The sequence below is a fragment of the Sceloporus undulatus genome, chromosome 1 (genome assembly GCF_019175285.1).
Source record: "Sceloporus undulatus isolate JIND9_A2432 ecotype Alabama chromosome 1, SceUnd_v1.1, whole genome shotgun sequence".
NCBI lineage: Eukaryota > Metazoa > Chordata > Lepidosauria > Squamata > Phrynosomatidae > Sceloporus > Sceloporus undulatus.
This window is the reverse complement of record NC_056522.1, coordinates 331,824,654-331,844,642: the sequence shown is the minus strand read 5'-3', so window position 1 is coordinate 331,844,642 and position 19,989 is coordinate 331,824,654. Positions and strand designations below refer to the sequence as shown.

General features: G+C 39.9%; 1 protein-coding gene across 1 annotated transcript in view; it reads right to left on the bottom strand.

The window, feature by feature from the left end:
- COCH (cochlin) overlaps nucleotides 1-10,672 on the bottom strand; it is a 38,864-nt gene extending 28,192 nt beyond the window's left edge. The window contains exons 1-3 of the mRNA XM_042441621.1: nucleotides 10,658-10,672; nucleotides 10,442-10,486; nucleotides 576-732 (exon numbers count right to left, since the gene is read on the bottom strand). Of these exons, the coding sequence (XP_042297555.1) occupies nucleotides 576-732; nucleotides 10,442-10,457 (173 nt within the window). The 5' untranslated portion in view covers nucleotides 10,458-10,486; nucleotides 10,658-10,672. The remainder of the gene's footprint in view (nucleotides 1-575; nucleotides 733-10,441; nucleotides 10,487-10,657) is intronic.
- Between the last annotated feature and the right edge of the window lie 9,317 nt (nucleotides 10,673-19,989).

The window sequence follows — 19,989 nt, the reverse complement described above, 5'->3', positions numbered from 1 at the left end:
TCCAACAACCTTTCCCCTGTAAGAAGGAAATAGTATTGACTGATAAGATATCACTTCACAAAAGGCCAAATGTTTAAGTTACAACTTAAAGCCACCTCTTCAATAGTTAGAAATTATCATTTCAGTGGCAACTGACTAGATGAGCAGGATGATTCACACTACAGTATTACTAGTTCTAGAAAAGTCCCATCTCTTACATATGGGAAGTGATATAGCTTGGATAGAAAAAAAGCAGTCTAGAATTTCTTTTTAGACTTTGAGAACTCTCCATCAGGTTTTATTAATGGAATCCAGTATTAAAAGAGAATTCTATACTTGATAAAAAATGTGATTCCCAACAGTAATGAATCCTGAAACATGTGTGTAATGTACCTACTGGTGTTGGATGTGCCAGAAATCTTCCCTTTTACTGTTATCTGGATCATAGGGGCAGATTAGAGGGACGCACAACCTGTGCCTACATTTCTTATAAAAAATCCATCTTGAGTGGTGCCATTTCTAAAAGACTGCTGCCTGAAATATACTACAATGGGAATTCACCCTAATTCCCTTGCATTATTGATAATGAAATTTACCTGTGAATAGCTGCTCCACAGATGCTGGAAACGGAGGCATATATGATATTTCCATAGACTTGGAACTGATACATAGGACAGCCTGCTGGGCAGAGGACATCTGCTCTATCCTTTCTGAGATCAAGTCCTCTTGTAAAACATGTAATGGCACTGAGGACTGCAGAGAAAAAGAAAGAAATGGCATATAAAATGATGCCTCATAGAAAAATCAGCATGTCATCTGCAATAGAGTATGAAGAATTAAATATTAATAATATTTAAAATATTTTAATTTGAAGTTAGCTGCAATGTACATCCAGTGGACTTTTGGTCTCAGTACTATCATGCATAGCACTCAGAGTATTGACAGTAAAATACAATCCCTTTATTTGCACTGAAATGCCATATATATTTTTTGCTTTCCTGTATGTCTTAGCAATTGTATTGCATCATTCCTATAAAAAATAAAATAAAATGGTTTGCCTTTTTTATAACCATATGTTAAAGCTATTGAGGGAAACTTGCCTACTTCAAGGAATTGTTGTGAGGGCTAGTTTATGATTCAGAATATTCACAGTGAAATGCCATACACATGCCCAGCACTGTTCTTTGAAACTAGCCTGTCCTCACAATGAGAAAAAGGGTGTTCTTTTTGATGCTAATTTGTCATTTTAACCTCATAGCTGGGCATTAGTGAAATTTTGTATTCGTTTAATCTTCAAAAGCACATGGGTTCTTGGCACCATTTGCTGCCAGGATTCTCAAAGTTTGTGACAGGTCTTTGGCTGTATTTTTTTCAAAAACATTTTTTTTTGTCATGTGTTTGTAGTCTAGTGAAAATGCAGTGGGTCAGTTAATTTCCACTGACTCTCTGGAATTTATGTTAGCTTTAGATGCTATGATTATACCTTTGCACAAGTGAAACAAACTGCATGAGAAAACATCAAGGAATTCAGTAGCTCCTTTGAGACTAATTGGGAAGAAGAAATTTCTAGCATATGTTTTCATGGACTTAGACCAGTTCATGCTAGAAATTTCTTCTTCCCCATTATGTCTCAAAAGTGCTATTGCATTCTTTTATGCCTTCATATGCTGAAACAGAACAACACAGTTATCTCTTTGGTTAAAGCTACACAAGGAACAACTCCGTAGCTCCCAGGATTGTATTTGTCTGCAAGTGTGCAGATTATCTATACAGTATTAATGTTCTTGTGGGTTACTTTAATAAAAACTTCTTATACTTCCAGTGCAATGTCTTTTCAAAAATGTGTGACACGTTTTCAATTCTTTCATTGCTTTTGATATGTCTCATTAGTTACATCATGACACAGGCATTCATGGTTATGAATTATAAATTCATATATTGTATTATAGTTATCTTGCATTTAGTTCCCCTCACTTCTTCCAAGGTTTAGTTTTAATTCTTTTAATTAACTAACTTCAAATGTATGAGCCTATGTAAGTGTTAATATGTTTCCATTATAGAACCATTTCATATTTTTCAGTAATCTGATATTTTGCAATAATTTCTGATAGAATATGGAAAAATCAGTATTAAGTTTACAGGACAAATCAGAAAATTCAGATCTTAGGGATAAAGCCAGTTATTGGTCTCAGCTGGCACAGACCCTTTGAATTAAAGGAACTTCTATAATCTCTAGTTTAACAAGTTTCATTGATTGAACTGGCATAGTCTAGTTGTGATTTACAAGTTGATTTAGTCCATAGGAATTATATTATCAAAAGCAACTACTGGAATTTGAATATGCTTTTCACCTTTGTATACTCTACTTGCATGTATGGTCCTTTTTGTGCTTTAAAATGCCTATAGTATCTAGTTATGTTATGATAAATTATCAGTAGTCAATTAGTTACTATACTGGATTATTAAATTGATAAGAAAATAATCTTTTTCTTGAACTCTTCTACATCTTAACTAAGATGCGGTACAGACTGCCCAAAAAAGGCGACCTGCCGGCGCCTGTTTTTCCGCCAGCGGGAAGCCTCAGCCACCAAACCACAGGCTTCCCGCTGGCGGAAAAAGAACCTGCAAAAAGCAGGTTCTTCTGAAGCCACGGTGGCGGTGTAACAAGTGTGCCATGGTGCACTTGTTACGTAAATGCTACGCGGCGCTGTGCGGACGCCGCACGACACTTATGTAACAATGGCGGTGCCCGTGTATACAGGGCGCCGCCATTGTTACACCCTCATCACATGCAAAGGTTGCGAGCTGTGTGGGCGCTCTGCCCTCAGCCAATCCCTAGCACGTGACGAGGGCGTCTAAAATGCCCATCTGTACCAAGTACAATATAAGGGACAGAAAAAAAAGAAACATTATGAAGTTTACATTCTTCTATGCAACACAGAAACACACCACTTTAGATACTGTGTTTATATAAAAACACTTTTTTTTAAATAGATTTTCTAGATTTGGGCAAAGTCCTTGTAGAAGAGTAGAATGGCATTAATCTTCAACAGTGAACCTATAAAAGAAAAGAGAATAATAAAGCATCTATAATTTCCATGAATCTTTTCTTGTAAGAAACAAGTAAGTTATCACTTTAGCCTAGTGTGGTATCATATACACGGAGGGAGTGCAGAAGGATGCAGTTGAGGGTACTATATATGTGCACCTAGTTCTTAAAGCTGCATGCTCAGTTCTGATCAATGCTCAGAAAATGCCAACCAGTTGTTATAAACCTAGAGGTACAGAGATATTTATTGGGCAGTGTGTAGCAGGTCTGTTGTTTCCTAATCACAATTTGCTGAAAATTAAGACAATGCAATTTCCAATCCGCTGACTGAATGTCTCCATAATGGATACCATGGCATTCATCTGATATTTTTTTCCAGAAGATATCACAGCTCTGTTTGAACATTGCCTCACCACAAGCTACTTCCAGTGGGACAATGGATTCTATGAGCAGAGAAATGGGGTAGCAATGAGAAGCCCTCTGAGCCCCGTGATAGCAAACTTTTACATGGAACATTTCAAAATACAAACCCTGGAAACAGCACCAAAAAAGCCCACAACATGGTTCCGATATGTGGACGACATTTTCACCATCTGGAGCCATGCAGAAAAAGATCTGACCGTGTATTAGAACCATCTGAACAACATCCACCCAAACATCTAATTCATGATGGAAACAGAAAAGGAAGGAACATTGCCATTCTTGGATGTCCTGCTCATCTGCAAACCGAACCAACGATTGGGCAACACAGTATACAGAAAAGTTACACATACAGACAGATATCTACACAAGACCTCCAACCATCACCGAGGACAAAAAAGAAGCACAATAAAAACACTGGTAGACTGGGCAAAAAGGATCTGGGAACTCCACCTCTAGGAAGATGACTTGAAGCACCTAGACTGGACTCTACAGGCTAATGGTTACTCCAGCTCAGACATCAGAAGCTCTGCCAGACCCAGAAAAACCCATGGCAGTGAAGACAACCACCCAAAGGGAAGGTATTTTTTTTATCATACATCAAAGCAGTCACAGTCAGAATAGGGAAAGTGGTGAGGAAACGCAAACCCCAAATTGCCTTCAAACCAAACAAGAAAATCCAGCAAATGTTGCACTCAGCGAAGGACAGGAGAGACCCTCTCACGGCCACAGGAGTTTACTGCATACTGTGCAGCTGCGGACAAGTCTACATAGAGACCACCAAACGCAGTGTTCAAACACAAATCAAGGAACATGAGAGACACTGCACACACACACACACACAAAATCAGCAGTAGCAGAGCACGTTATAAATCATCCTGGGCATAAAATGCTGTACAAAAACACTGAAATTCTGGACCATGCCAACAACTATCAGGTCAAAATGCACAGGAAAGTCATTGAAATCTACAACACCTAGATAACTTCAACAGGAAAGAAGAAAATGAACAAAGTTTGGCTACCAGTCCTGAAAAACACCAAAATCAAGACCCAGCCCATGCAAATGGGAACCATTTTGTGCTTTAAAATGAGGTGAGCAGGGTGAGCAGACAATGGATCATTAATTAGAGAGACACCCTGAGGCCTTGCCATTCAACAACAGAACAATACACAGATTAGCATACAAATCACTTCCCCTCAACCAACAGTATATATACCCCACTCTCTTCCATGCCAGCATTCTCTGAAGATGCCAGCCACAGCTGCTGGTGAAACATCAGGAAAAAATCTCTTCTAGAACATGGCCTCATGGCCCAAAAAGAAGCCCCACAAAAAATTATGTATGTCTGTCTTGAAAGCCTTCGACTTCACACTGACTGAATTTCTTGCATGTGTAGAAGCAGGGCAGGTAATTTTTTCAATTTTTAAAAACAATTTTTACAATAGCAATATTTTAGATAATTTTGCGCATGAATTTTGCGCAAAGGAGTCACTATCTCATCCACCAAGGAAAAAAGTTGTGTGTGGTTTTTAAATATTTCAGATTTTGGAATTCCAAATAATAGAAAGTCAACCTGTATGAAAATTGTACTATGACCTTCCTGGATAGTCAAACCAAAAGATATTTGATTCCTATATCCAAGCTCAAGTTATTATGCTGCCAAATATCACATAAGCCAAACCACTGGTCCACCTACCACAGCAATGATAAATTCTGACTGGCAGCAGCTCTCCCTGACAGCAGGGAGGATTATTTCTTATCGCTGCATCTGAAGATCTCTAGTGAGAATCTACTGGTCTCCCATCCAAGTATTAGCCAGAACTGCACAGCTTCTGAAATCAGGTGAAATTCAATGTGTTCAGGGTGGTATACTGAGTGTAACATTTTCAAAACGTTCTTGGATCAATATTTTTCTTGATCCCACCACCATCACAGGCTTGCTTGGTGAGGACATGAGAGAGAGCCTTCTCAGTGGCTGCTCCCATCCTCCGGAATGTCCTTCCACAGGGGGCTAGGCTGGCCTGTTCCTTGCTGTCCTTTTGCTCACAGCCAAATGTATATTTTATATAAGCAGGCTTTTAATACATAATTGTGTAGGGAGGCTTTTATATGGGATGTGTACTTTAGATATGTTTTAAAACTTTTTTGTTTTATGTCATTTTATACTCCTTTTAGCTAGATGATTTTTACTTGGTTTAAATTTTTTATTGTAATTCTTAAAAAACAATTTTATCTGTGAGTTGCCTTGCGTCCCATTCTCGAAAGAAGGCAACACAGAAATGTTATAAATAATTATTGATTGATTGATTGATTTTAAGGACCATTTTGGAGGTCAAAGGACAGTCAGCAATGATGCTTTTATTGCTGTATTTTATATAAAAGAGTTGTGTTAATCAACACTGGGATAAAATCATCCTAAAAATGCAAATGTACAAGTATGCATCAGTTAATTAAGGGTATGTTTTCCAGAGCATACTTCTTTAACAGGAAATTTGGGTATCAGAAGCCAAAGTAACATAGAAAGAATAGGGATCAGTTCCTACACAACAAAAAAGACAATTTTCAGCTCTCCCTCTCCCCCCCAAAAAACCCTAACAATATGCATATGTGAAAATAAACAACTATGTGAAGTAAAGAAAAGCAAATAAAAACATTTTGAACCTTCCAGAGACCACTTAAAGGGTGCATTCAGGGGTGACCTTTTCTTTCAGCAGCCTCTACTATTCCTATGAATTTTACTTCAGTGGCCAAAACGGAGACATTTATAATTTAAAAAAAAAAAACATACTGGGGGGAGCTGGTGAGGCACACTTATTTGCTCTGTCCTTTTCTTTTTGTTTTGCTGAGCATGTATGCTAAATAAGCGATTCTGGAGAGGGCTGCTATTTACCTTGCCTGTTGTAGGCTAACACACACAACAGAATCACCAAGAATAAAATTCTGCTCTTTTCCAACTTAAGCTTTATTCCATTGTTTACTGTAGACACATTACCCAACCAAATCTCCCAAGCCAGCATTCAGCCAGCCCTGCGTAATCATCTTACCAATGACTGAGGTGATGAAAAACTTTGATAGACAAGGAAGAAAAGAGTGGCAATGAGTGTACATAAAAATACTTTCTATAAAGGAGCTTCTTTGAGGCTTACTGCAGGAAAAAAGAAAACTGAAATAGAGCAGGAGAGTAGCCGCTTTCTCTGTGCCTATCTGCATGCTGTTGTAGCACATGTGTTATTTTCTCGATGGAGACGGACGTAAAAGCATGCCTTTTGTTGACTGATTTCCCCAGCGTGACCAAAGATACACTTTTACTATTGTCTCCCTCGGGAAGAGAACAGAAGTGCTACAATGTCATGCAGAGTGGCACACAGAAATTGCTACTCTCTTCTTCTCCATTTCAGTTTTCTTTTCTCAATAAGCAATAAGGCTCTTTGTCAGAGCCTTTATTAACTGAGGTATGTCTGTAGTTAACTATGAACGATGTTCCTGATATAATTCTAGGGAAACCTGTATTTGTTGGTGAAATTTAGAATCCTCTTTATGTATTTCAAACTGTTATAGAATTAAGGAATAACTTAAGGTATCAGTGGCCCCATACAGACAGGCCAAAATAAAGCTGCTTTGGGTCACTTTGGAGGTATGCTGTTTAAATGTTGCATGCATCCTAAGAGTCCGGAAGCCGCACCAAAGCCACAATCTAGTCCTAAAGACTGGAGCGCCATAAAGTTTTGAAGTTACTCTGAAACTACAGTGCGCCCGCGCCATACGCGGCCTTGAGCATATGCGCTCAAGCCGCGGCACGCGCGCAGGGCGGAAGGGGCGGCGTGTCCCATTCAATTGAATGGGCGCGCGTGCCTGTTGCGCCCCGCGCACACCCACGCACGAGCCCCATTGTTTCCAATGGGGTTCGAGCATAGGCAGAATTCGCCTTATGCGGAGGGATCCGGAACGGATCCCCCGCGTAAGGCGAGGACGCACTGTAATTGCAAAATTTATCTATAAATTTACAGTACAATATTACACAGGTCTATTCATGTACAGTGTGATATTATACACATTTTCCAGGTGAAAGGTTATAAGAATGCAAACTACATAAATGGTCACATAAATATAATGGCCTCTAGAGAATAGGAGCATAACATGGGATAACACACTGGAACAAAAGCCTGTAATTTTTAATTTTAATATCCAAGGAAATCATGGCCTATGTAGTAAATGTAATAGATTTGACACATAATTTCCAGCTACACTTTGTAGGTTACTAGTATTACATAAAGGCTTGCTGTGGTTAGAATCATAGAGTTGGAAGAGACCACTAGGGCCATCCAGTCCAACCCCCTGCCATGCAGGAAATCCATCAAAGCATCCCTGACAGATGGCCATCCAGCCTCTGTTTAAAGACCTCCAAGGAAGGAGACTCTATCACCCTCCGAGGGAGTGCATTCCATTGTCGAACAGCCCTTACTGTCAGGAAGTTCCTCCTAATGTTCAGGTGGAATCTCTTTTCCTGTAGCTTGCATCCATTGTTCCGGGTCCTGTTCTCTGGAGCAGTAGAAAACAAGCTTGCTCCCTCTTCAATATGACATCCTTTCAAATATTTAAACAGGGCTATCATATCACCTGTGTGTGACTTCAATTCATTTCTGAATTATGGTGACCCTACAATGAACCTATCATGGGTTTTACCTTTTTTGGGTGAATTTGTTGTTTTTTGGGGGGGGATCCTCCCCTTCCTCTAAAGCTGAGAGAGTGTGACTTGTCTAAGTTCATCCAATGGGTTTCCACAGTTGAGTAAGGAATTGAATCCTGGTCTCCAAGTGCCCTAGTCCAATACTCAAACCACTATACCATATTGGTTCTTCATGAACAAATACAATGAAAGCCAGCAGAGAGGTAATATCTCAGGGATGGGGGAAGGTGATGGAACCAAGGAGTAAAACTATCCTAAAAAAATAAAGTATACACGTTTGATTTTTTTTGCCCCCCCCCCAAAGTTATTACCTCTTTGCTAGCATTCATTGTATTTGTTCATAAAAAAAAGAGAAAGCTCTCTCTAGTTTACACTACTGTTTCCCCCCCGGATTCCCACAGCACAAGGAGCCTTTGTGACAGTTATTTAGGGCCTTTAAGTGTTTGCCAACTCCTCCCACATCTGATGAATTTTCAATCCTCAACGGTGAAATTCACATATTTTACATTTAAAACCCCGATGTCCTCACTTACCATCTTGGAATGAGTTCCATATTCTCTTTCCTGCGCTGATAGAGTTTAGAAGTGCATACAGCTCTTTCTGTCTCCATTTTCCGCCAGAGAAATGTATTAAACTTTTAATGGGAATCATGACCCTATAGTCCAGTTGCTTCACTTTTGGTGGATTGCCTCCTTTTATTTTTCAAATGAAAGGGGGATTACAGTTTACTGGGTACTCCTATTACTCTAAACTGCAGAAATCCAATTCTTTGTGACACAATTATGTAACACATCCTTTTTTGGCATTCACTGCAATAATATTTGCATTAAGTTCTGAAGAATGGATGCCTGTGTTCTTTATTCATTGTTTCTTAAGAATAATAAATTGTTCACATATGATTAAATTTCAAGCTTTTGATTACGTCTCACTATCTCACAAAGTTTAGAGCTTTTGTGCAGATTCATTTGATGTTATTCAAATACATTAAAGCAGGCATCTATTTTCATAAGACAGGTTCCCAGATTTTTTTCTAGAGACAGAATTGTGTCGTAAAATTCATTCAATGAAGGGACACTTAACTGTTGAACAGTATCCCAAAATATTCAGGTTTATTTTACAGTATATACAACTTAACAAATGTATTTACCTTTTCCCATAAAAACATCAGAGGATTCTATTGCACCTTATTTATGCATACTTCTCTAAAGCAATGCTAGAATCTAACAGACAGAAGTGATATTGCAGTCTTAACTCTGATAAATCTGGTGTTTAGTTTAACTGTACAATAGAAATTCCTTGGTTCAAAAGTAGCAATAGCAATGGCAGCTTCATTTATATACTGCTTCATACTGCCTAAGCAGTCTCTAAGCGGTTTTACACCTGTAAGCTAATAAGACATCCACAAATAATACCACAAACAGTCATCTTTACAACCACAAACAAAATATTTTCAGCCTTAAAGGTAACTCCTGAGCAACAGTATAGGAAAGAAAATAATTTAGTTCTGCACTGAAGTTTCAAAAAGCAAAACAGCAAGTAGTCAAAAATGGCAAGGATTCAAGCTGCTACTCAAAAATGACAATAAAAGACATTTTAATCAATATTAAGCATGCATGCAAACACTGAGAACATTGGGATGGAACAGTAACTAAGTGAATGGCTGTAGCTTTAGTAACTGACAGAAGGTGTTGAAACACAATGAGCATATTCATTTTTCCATTCTGAGAGCCATTCACCCCCAATTAGGGCTTCACCCCTTCCTCTAGGATTTTTTTTCCTTTCATTTTTCAAGCACTGCAGCAACAGGAAAAATAATTTGCTTTATAACTCTAATCCCAAGATTTCCTCACACCAGGGTTCCTTTGGCCACTCAGCCTTCCAATAAAAGGTACTTTCAGAGGAAGAAGAAGAGGAAGAAAAATGAAGCTTACAGAAAGCAAGAGGAACACACCTGAGAGGAGAATGACTAACTAAACAGCACCTTTCTTAAAGATGTGGAAGTGCAAAAGTAAGGTCAACTAAGAAGACTTCCAAAAGTCAGAACTGTGGAATAATACACACACACACACACACTTTAAAAAACCCAATTTCTTGGAGATTTGGGGGGAGTAAATCTGTATTCCCTTTTACAGTGGAAATAGTAAGCCAGCTGGAAAACCCTGCAAACTTCTTTCTCTTGTCTATTCAAAACTATTCTCTTGTCTGCAAACATCTTACTCAACTTGGGTGGAGTGAAGACCCCCTCCCCCCCAAAAAAAAGATTTCAGCTAAAAAGCAAAAAGAAGAGAGATGTTTTAGCACTTACCTGGAGTCTGGCACATTCTCTCAGGAATGGCTAGAAAGAGGACACCTGCAACCCAAAAAGGAGGAAAGGAGGAATCGTCAGGAATGTTAAGGTAAGGAAAGGAAGCATTGCGAGGCCTCCCCTATTCCCTTTCCAAAAGGGCTAAGATCCCCCCCCCCCCAAAAAAACCCCTTCGTCCCCACTCCATGGTCGACGTGGCTGGAGTTTCATACCCACCAAGGAAGAGGAGGAGAGGCGCCATGGCAGCACCTGGGAAGAGAAGGAGATGGTGCTGTCAGGACTGGAGGGCCTTCTTCACCTGGAAGAGAAGAGATGGAGAGGAGAGCAGGGTGACCAGGAGGACAAGGCACTGCAAAAAGGGGGCAGGACTAGAGCCCTTATTCCCTCCTGGAGAGAAGGGAGGGCTTGGCCCTGTCCTGGCAAAGGAGGACCCTGAGGGAGAGGCAGTGCCTTTTCGGGGGGGGGGGCGTTGAGGAAGGGTCCCACCTGGAGCCTGAGGTCAAAGCTTTCCCCCTTTCTGTCGGGGAAGGAGAGGGAAACTCCCTCCTCCCCACAAGAAAGCGCCCCTTTTCTGTTGCTGCTGCTGCTGGGAGAGGAGAGCTGGAGGTGTGAAGGGCAGGAGGCCTTGGAGGCAGAGTCTGAGGATGCTGGGGGAGCTGGAGCAGGAGGAGAGAGCTTGCCCCCAAAGGTCTGCTCTTGTCTCTGTTCCTGGACCAAGGCTCCGCGCCCTGCCTTTAAACGCTGCCCAGCAGGCGCCTGAGGAGGAGCAGCACTCTTCCTGGGCAGGGCAAGGGCAAGGGCAAGGGCAGCCTGGGTGGCCTGGCAAGGAGGGGCCAAGGAGGCCTTCTGGGCAGCTGGCCCTTCGGAGGAGGAGGAGGAGGAGGACAAGAGGCAGCTGCCTTCAAAAGAGCACAGGCGACAGGTGCTCCCTTTTTCCCGCCCAGCTCTGGGTACCAGAAGCAGCCCTGTTTTTGGGGAAGCTCCTCTTTCTCTTCAGAACTGGCATGCAGAAGGGATCATAGTGTATGTCAGCCTCTAAAAGCAGTAAGCAAAGAGAGACTTCTTGGAGCCCCTTTGAGACAAACTGAAAGAAAGAAGTCATGCAGAGAGATCTTGGAGCCCCTTTGAGATGAACTGAAAGAAAGGACTTGACAGCATGAGCTTTCCTAGACTACCAAGGCAGATTGGAAAGAGAAACAGCAGAACTATGGAATTCATCCACAAACTACAATGGATTGAAGGAAGAGAATGGTTTCCTGACACACTACACACACTTCAACACTCTCTGACCTCGCCTCATAGGGGTGTCCTACATCCATCTATTCCCCTCACCACAGGCTAGCCCCATCGCCAGACTGGATCTGCCACTTTATCTCCATGCACAAAGACCAGGTTCTTATGTCTTTGTGCACTACTTTATTTCCATACCCAAAGGATTTGTAATTTGAATTGACATCCTCACATACCAAATGCATCTAAGGAAGTAGACTGAAGTCTACAAAACTCATGCTGCCAATTTCTTTCAGCTAGTCTCAAAGGGGAGGAAATTAGGAGTTTAAACAGTAATTGACCCATGAATTGACATTAAAACATGATTAAAATGAAATAAACACAAGAGCCATTATCCCATGAATAACCAGGCAACAAACAGCAAAAAGTCAGTCACAGGAAAATCCTGTGAATGATTTGCTGCTCTTTCTTACTTAGTTATTTACGAGACAATGGCACTTTAATCATGTTTCTTCTTGACACTGTGAAAATCGTTAGTGCAATTGCAGGTTTATCATGGGTTAATCACGGGATAATAGCACTTTGAACATGACATCATGTGATTTAGCACAATTGGGAAATTTCATGGGTTAGTTACAGTTTATAAATCCAATTGTCCCCTGTGTGATAAACTCCATAATGTTTTTTTATTTGTGGTTTTTCCACATTCACGGGGGTCCTGTGCCCCTAATCCCAGCGAATGTGGAGTGACAAGTGTATGTAAATCTTTTTACATGACTAAAACAGCTATGGAGTTTATTGTATGCTGTTTAAAGCAATTTACCCCATTCACATTTCATTTTGAAGCTGGATTTTATCACACATGTTGGGAGTCTGCTGTTTTTGAAAAGATGCCGGATAAATGTGGCTGGGACCTGGGCTGCAGCCGGGTTGCACTCATCCAGCCCCCGACGCATGTGATAAAATCTGGCTTCAAAATTAAACGCGAATGGGGTAAGTTGCTTTAAATGGCGTGAGATAAACTCTTATATCTTTGAAAGAAAGAAGCTAGCAGCATGAGCTTTCCAAGACTTTAGTCTACTTCCTCAGAGGCATTTGGAGGAGTGGAAAGCCAGGGACAGACCTTCATCTTCCATTAATGGGTGAGAGTGTCAGTTCAAATTCAAAATGGCGTGTAAGGTTCTATCCATGGCTTTCCACTTCACCAAATGCATTTGAGGAAGTAAGGTCTAAAACATATGGCAGAAATATTCGAGTTTGAGACCGCTTTAACTGCCCTGGTTCAGTGCTAGGGAAATCTGGCAATTGTAGTTTATTGTGGCACCAGAACTCTGAGAGAGAAGGCTAAATGTCTCACAAAGTACCATTCCCAGAATTCCATAGCATTGATCCAGGGCAATTAAAACAGTCTCAAACTGGATTGTTTCTGCAGTGTGTTTTGGACCTTGAGTCTAGGAAAGCTCATACTGCCAACTTCTTTCTTTCAGCTAGGGCCAAAACAGACAGCCCTAAAGGCAACGCACATTGTGGCCACAATTCGGCTATTTATCGTCTCAAAAAAGATAGCAAAATGCCGCTTCTTTTTGAGCCAGCAAAGGGGGGCCTTTCAGTTGCCACCACAGCTTTGCGGTGCTCCTGCAATGTGTGCCGTATAAATGTTGCACCGCCAGAATGCTGCAATGCTGCCTGCTGTCTGGGCGGGTATGCGGTGTGACACCGGCTTTGGGGAGGTGTCAGGGCATGGGTCATCTAAACCCCATGCCCCAACACCACCCTCAAGTTGGCGCTTACTGCTGATCTGTTTGGGACCTTAGTATCAAAGGTGCTGCAAGGATCTGTTTGCATACTTTCTCCTCAGGAGTTTCTCCTCTCTCTAAACTCTTGGTGCTTTGCTTTGCTTTGTTTTCTTGCCTGGCTGCCTTTCCTGTTTTTATACAATATATTTGAAGAGGTACTGGTAAATCAGTACAATCTTCATAGAACTTTTCTGCAGGCATAACTTGTTATGTCCCACTGGTTGCCTCACTTCTTGCCATCCCAACCTTTGCATTAGCAAGCAGTGGCCTCATTCCCACTACGGAAAGAAAAACGCAGCAGGATTTGAGGTAAATGACCCTAGTTCCCATTTGAAATCGATCCTGATCCTTATCAGATCAATTTCAAAGGGGAAAATGCAGGTCAAACCCAAAAATCCCAAGGTTTCCTGACGCCACTTCCAAAGTGGTGTTTTTTTGGGATGAATTAACATTATTATTCGATTTAATTGAAAAGCTATTAGTGTTTCCCCTTTTATATAATTAAATATTGGATAGGCAGCAGTATTGTTAGCAACTTAAATTTCTAAACAAGTTTATTATATAATTTCTTCCGCCACGGCTTTGACTTCCTGCCTGCTACAAGTATCCCAATAACAAAGATAAAGGTGTTTCTGTAATGCAGCTGTTGAACAGATTGTTATGTTTTGGTTTTGATGTGACAGTCAGAGGGCATACTAATTGAACAGATTTTAACAACAGAACAATGGAGCAGGAACATATAAGACATGATTAAAGTATTCATTAGTTTTCAAACAACCACAATTTGGATGATCATCTGAAAGTACAAAAATGCTGTTACAGCAGCCACATTTTCTGTCCTCTTTCGTACTTCTGATGAATCACTAAATGGGAAGTTAAGGAAGTAGAATGATAGGTGAATGTCTCCTTGCGGTGACCAATACAAGCCTGGATAGCTTGGTGAAGTAACACAACCATGTTTGCATTTTTGCATACTTTCAGTGCTTATCACATACTCTTCTAGTGAGTTAATGCCCTAAAATACACTTTTTCTTTTAAGCTTTTGAATATAAGATTTCATGTCAGTGCTGAGACTTGCCATTTCTGATCTTGTAAACAGAAAGTGTAATATGACACCAGGATTAATATCCACAAATTCTTGATTTGAAACGCAGTGTGCAAACAAGAATCAAGGAACATGAGAGACATTGCAGACTGGGCCATCCAGAAAAATCAGCAGTAGCAGAACATGCCAAAAACCATCCTGGGCATAAAATGCTGTTTGAAAACACTGAAATTCTGGACCATGCCAACCACTCCCATGTCAGGATGCACAGGGAAGCCATTGAAATCCACAAACATCTGGATAATTTCAACCAGAAAGAAGAAACCCTTAAAGTGAACAAAATTTAGCTGCCAGTCCTGAAGAATAGCAAAATGAGGGCTCAGCAAATGCAAATAGGAAACCACTCAAGAGTCAGTGGCTTTCCCAGCAGATAATGATCACCAACTACCAGACCCTAATCCTCTTTTGCATTAGCCTCCCAGCCTGAGGCTGGCCATCTGCACAGAACAATACACATGCAAATCACTCCTGCATTCCCAGGCTCACACAGTATACACACACAACTTTTTCCAGGCAAGCATTCTCTGAAGATGCTGGCGAAACGTCAGGAAGAAACTCTTCTAGAACATGGCCACATAGCCCAAAAAACCCACAAAAACCTTTAGTTTAGTTTTGTGAGACATTTAGCCTTCGCTGTCAGAGAGCTCTGGTGCCACAACAAACTACAGTTTCCAAGATTTCCTAGCACTGAGCCAGGTCAGTTAAAGCAGTCTCAAACTGGGTTATTTCTGCACTGTGTTTTGGACCTAATACAGGGTTTCTCAACCAGGGGGAGATCTCAAAATTATTTCAAGGGTTTCTCTGGTGGGGGGGGGGGACTTGAGAATAGCTCAGTTGTATACATATTTAACCACAAGTAAGTCCATCTGTGGTCTGTGGGCTTAGTCCCAGGTTCCTGGGTGCAACATTTCTTTGGAATCATCAGGGAGCAAAATTTCCTTTCAATATTCCATCCATATGTTAAAAATGAGCATGAGATATAACATTATGAGTTGCCTAGAATATGGGTTGCCATGTTATGGTGCTAGGGATTTGTCTCCCTTGCTTCTGAAGAGACCTGTATAATATAGAGTAAATTACATGTAAATAATGGGAAGATTTTATCAGCAGCACTGGGCCTAGATAGGAGGAACCTGCTTGTCCTCACTAGTGTCCTAGTTGAAGAGATGAATGGACAACTGAATACTCTGTTTTACTGATGAAAGATGAGATTATTTCCTTCCTTGTAGCACAGAACATTCAGTAACACTCCCAGGATAACATCAGAGAGGTATTCCCTTTTCTGTTCTCTTTCATACATTTTGTTGGCTAAATTCTTGCATGTCCATGATCCAATATTTGACACCAGTTGGCTTGTTTTGAAAGATGTACAGAGGTGCCAGTTAGTAAGTTGTTTACCAGATTTCACTTGAAGTATTTTGGTAGATTGCACTAGAAATATTTTGATATATTAGTGAATATATAAACACAAATGCAGCCACTTGTAAAATAACAAATATTGATGTAGAAAACATCATACAAGACATAAATATTTGTGAAGGCATGATCATTAGCTTTATTGTGTTATATGAGCTACTCATCTTTTGGTTAGTTTTCCATTTTGGATAAAGAGGACATCAATCAAATGACTCAAAATTTCATATTAAATCTGTAACAAATGTTCTAGCTAAAATGATATCTATTTATACCACATTTAGATTCTCAGATCTTTGAGTGGCATTTTAATAGGTTTATGTTACAGTAAATAGAACTGAATTAATATAAACCTATAATGATAAAAGAATGTGTGTGTATGTGTGCCAGACATAACTAATTTAGTCACCATGAATGATATGTGTTGTCCCTTCCTCTGCAAATGATATCTCAACATTTGGCAGTGTTTTTTGTTTTCACCCCTATTGTAGTGATCAGTTTCAAGTTGAAAAGCCAAACAGAGGGCTTCCCAGAAGTGAGGAGAAAGGGCTTTCCCCTTTTAATATATTTTCAAGAGCTAAATGTTGAAGGTGGACTTCCAACTAATCCCTGGATTTTTGGCATATTAATATATTATAGTACGGGATGCAGTGGCTTAGTGGTTAAGACTCCAGTTCTGATGATCTGAAGATCAGAAGGTTGGCAGTTTGAGGTCTGAGTGCTGCATGATGGGGTGGGCTCCCATCGCTAGTCCCAGCTTCTGCAACTTCGAGGTTCGAAAGCATGCAAATGCAAGTAGATAAATAGGTATCACTTTGGTGGGAAGGTAATAGCATTCAATGCAGTCATGCTGCCCACATAATCACTGGAGTCATCTATGGATAATGCTGGCTCTTTGGTTTAGCAACGGAGATGAGTACTGCCTCCTACAGTCGGTTATGACTAGACACTCATGTCAAGGGACTACCTTTACCTTTTTAATATATTATCAAAATAAGACACTGAATAATATAAGAATTAATAATATTATATATTGCTGGGTTGGTAGATAGATTATTTATGTGTGATTTAATAATGTATGTACATGGCTATATTAGATATATTGTTATAACTATATTGTTAATTTTTGAGAGAAAGGGGGGATGTCAGGTATTGCTGGTAAAATTCCTGGAGTTAGAAAATGGAGGGGGAGAAAAATTGGAGGTGCCTGGGATCTGTTTTTGGAATATTGGGTACTGACTCGGACAATACCAGGTATACTTGGGCTAACGTGTAAGTAAATGCTGCCATAGATTTATGTCACAGAAATGTGAAGCAAGATAATTCACAAATGGGTGAATAATAGATTTATTGTTACAGCTGTGTTCTTAACAAGTGTTAAGTGTTTGAAGAATTTAAAGCCATTGCAGATGGAAGCATCATTGGATCTGTCTGTAGGTCCTCTGAAGAAATTAGTGTCTTAGCCTTGACTGTAGCTTTGTCCCTAGGGAAGTCTAGGGAATTTTGCTACCTGGTGACTAAAGATGGTACTAAATTCACTAAAAGATTAATTCACTAAAAATGTTCATTAAAATGTCAGTCCATTAAAAAAAACCACCACAAAATAATCCCTAAGTACACGCTCTAATTCCTTAGTATCCATATCAACTTTCATGCATCTTGATTTTTTTTTAGCTTTTATTAATATAGATAGGTCTGTACTAGTCCTGTACAGCTTTGTAAGTAATTCCTAGATCTAGAGAATTTGAACATATTCCCAGTGTTTTTATCTGGCCAATAAATCTCATGTTTATGTTTTCCCTTGTACACATCATTAAATGCAATATTTAAATAGACATTTGCTTCTCTGATAATAGCTTCCATTAGGAATTCAGATGCAGAGTTGTACAAATATTTTTAGACATTAATTTAACACACACACACACACACACACACATATATTGCATCCAAAGTCATTTCATTCTTTTGTGGAAATAATTGAATTCATTATACAAAAGAACCCTGTTCCTAAATTAGTTGCCCATAGTCTGATAGTTAGCCTGCCCAGAACTAGAAATACAATCATTTTCGCGGACTTCGAATCCGCGTCCCTCTCCCATTCACGGGCAGTAAACGGAGGGGGACAAAATGGGGCACACACCCATGGGCATGCACTGCCATTCAAGCCAATTGGGCTTGAATACTGTTGATTTTCTGTCTTCACGGGAGAGGGCCTGGAACGGATCCCCCGCAAAAACAGAGGGGATATGGTATGAAATCACAGCTATGTTCCCTAAGAGCTCAGTAGAGTCTTAGTTATATACAACCGGAATCATATTGTGATTTGAATGTTGGACTAGGACACTGAGAGCCCAAGTTAGAATCCTTGGTCAGCCATGGAAACCCACTGGATGATGCTGGGAAAGTCACACTCTCTCAGCTTCAGAGGAAGGCAAAGACAACCCTCGTTGAATAAATTCTGCCATTAAAATCCCATGACATAGCCTTAGGATCGCCATAAGTCAGAAATGACTGGATGGGACACAACAACAACAACCTTAGTTAAGTGTATAGTTCCAGATGAGCAGCATGAATGATTTTTCTTACAATTGCTGCATTAGCCTGCTGTTCAGAACCAGAAGCATCCTGGCAAAGTCAGCTTCCCCTTATTTGCTTGTGTTGGATGTGAAAAGTATACCCCCCCCTTTTTTTTGTCTCTTATTCTGCTATTGATTAGACATGTTGTTTCTTCTTCTGCTAATGGTATTTTAATATTCTTAGGAATAAATATGGTTTAGAAAGGGTCTTCTTTGTGTTGGCACACTGACTTGGGAATCTACTCCCAAGGGAGATACAATAGGCACCAAAGCTGTATTCCTTTTCAGCCTCAAGTTAAAATATTTTTATTCACCCAGACATTTTAAACTTTGACAGTTTCAATTTTTTTTTTTTTTATTTTAGCTGAGGGAAACATCTTTATACTTCATCAAATCTGAGTTTATTTTTACAATTTTTATTATTTTATTTTATTCAGTGCCTAAATTTTCTTTCCACAGCCCTGAAAATCCTCTTTGGTATGAAGATATGGTTGATAAATATTTATGATAAAAGGCATTTGTTGAAAAACATTGGAGAAGTCATTTGTATTTCTAAATTCTTTTTTGTCTTGCTTTATACTTTATGTCTTTAAACTGATATTGTATTTCATGATTTTATTTTAATTATATTGTGTCCACTTGAGAGAACTGTATGACCCATGAGGGCTGTAATGCTCTCCTTTTGTTATTATTTATGTTGGTCTTCCTTCCTTCCTTCCTTCCTTGGTTGCTCTGAAAAAATACAGCACAGCCAAGATTTAGCAGATTATAGAAATGGCTTCAGAAGTTAACTTGGGAAGAGAGAGAGCTCATGCAATTTATGACAGTTAAAGTGTGCTACTGAGTAGATTTATTGTGACAAATGTTTTCTTGCACTAGGGCCAACTTCATCAGATGCATGAAATGTCTGAGGAGGGAAGAAAAGTGAGGTCGAAAAGGACAGTAATTCTGAGAAATACAATCTGTTTCTATAGAAAACTCAAATATATGTAAGATAAAAGCTAGCTTTTCTCAAGAGGACCTTTTTCATTGTCACACTAACAGATTTCTGCTTCTACCACAGGATTTCCTCTCCCGCCCTCCATTTTCATTCTCTCATCTTTAAGGTACAGTGGGCTCTTCGTATCCGCTTTGGTTTGGTTCCAGGACTCCCCATGGATACCAAAATCCTTGGATGCTTAGGTCCCATTAAATACAGTGATGAAGTAAAATGGTGTTCCTTACGAAAAATAGAAAAATCAAGATTTACTTTTTGGAATTTTTATATTTTAAAAATATTTTCAAGCTGTGGATGGTTGGATAAGGAAGTCATGAATACGGAGGGGTGACTGTACTGCAGGACTCTTTGTTCTTGTTCTGTTGTGTTTTCTGTAACAGATTCACATAGCTATCCCTCTGGAATTTGTCACTGGAAGAATGCTTCCAGTG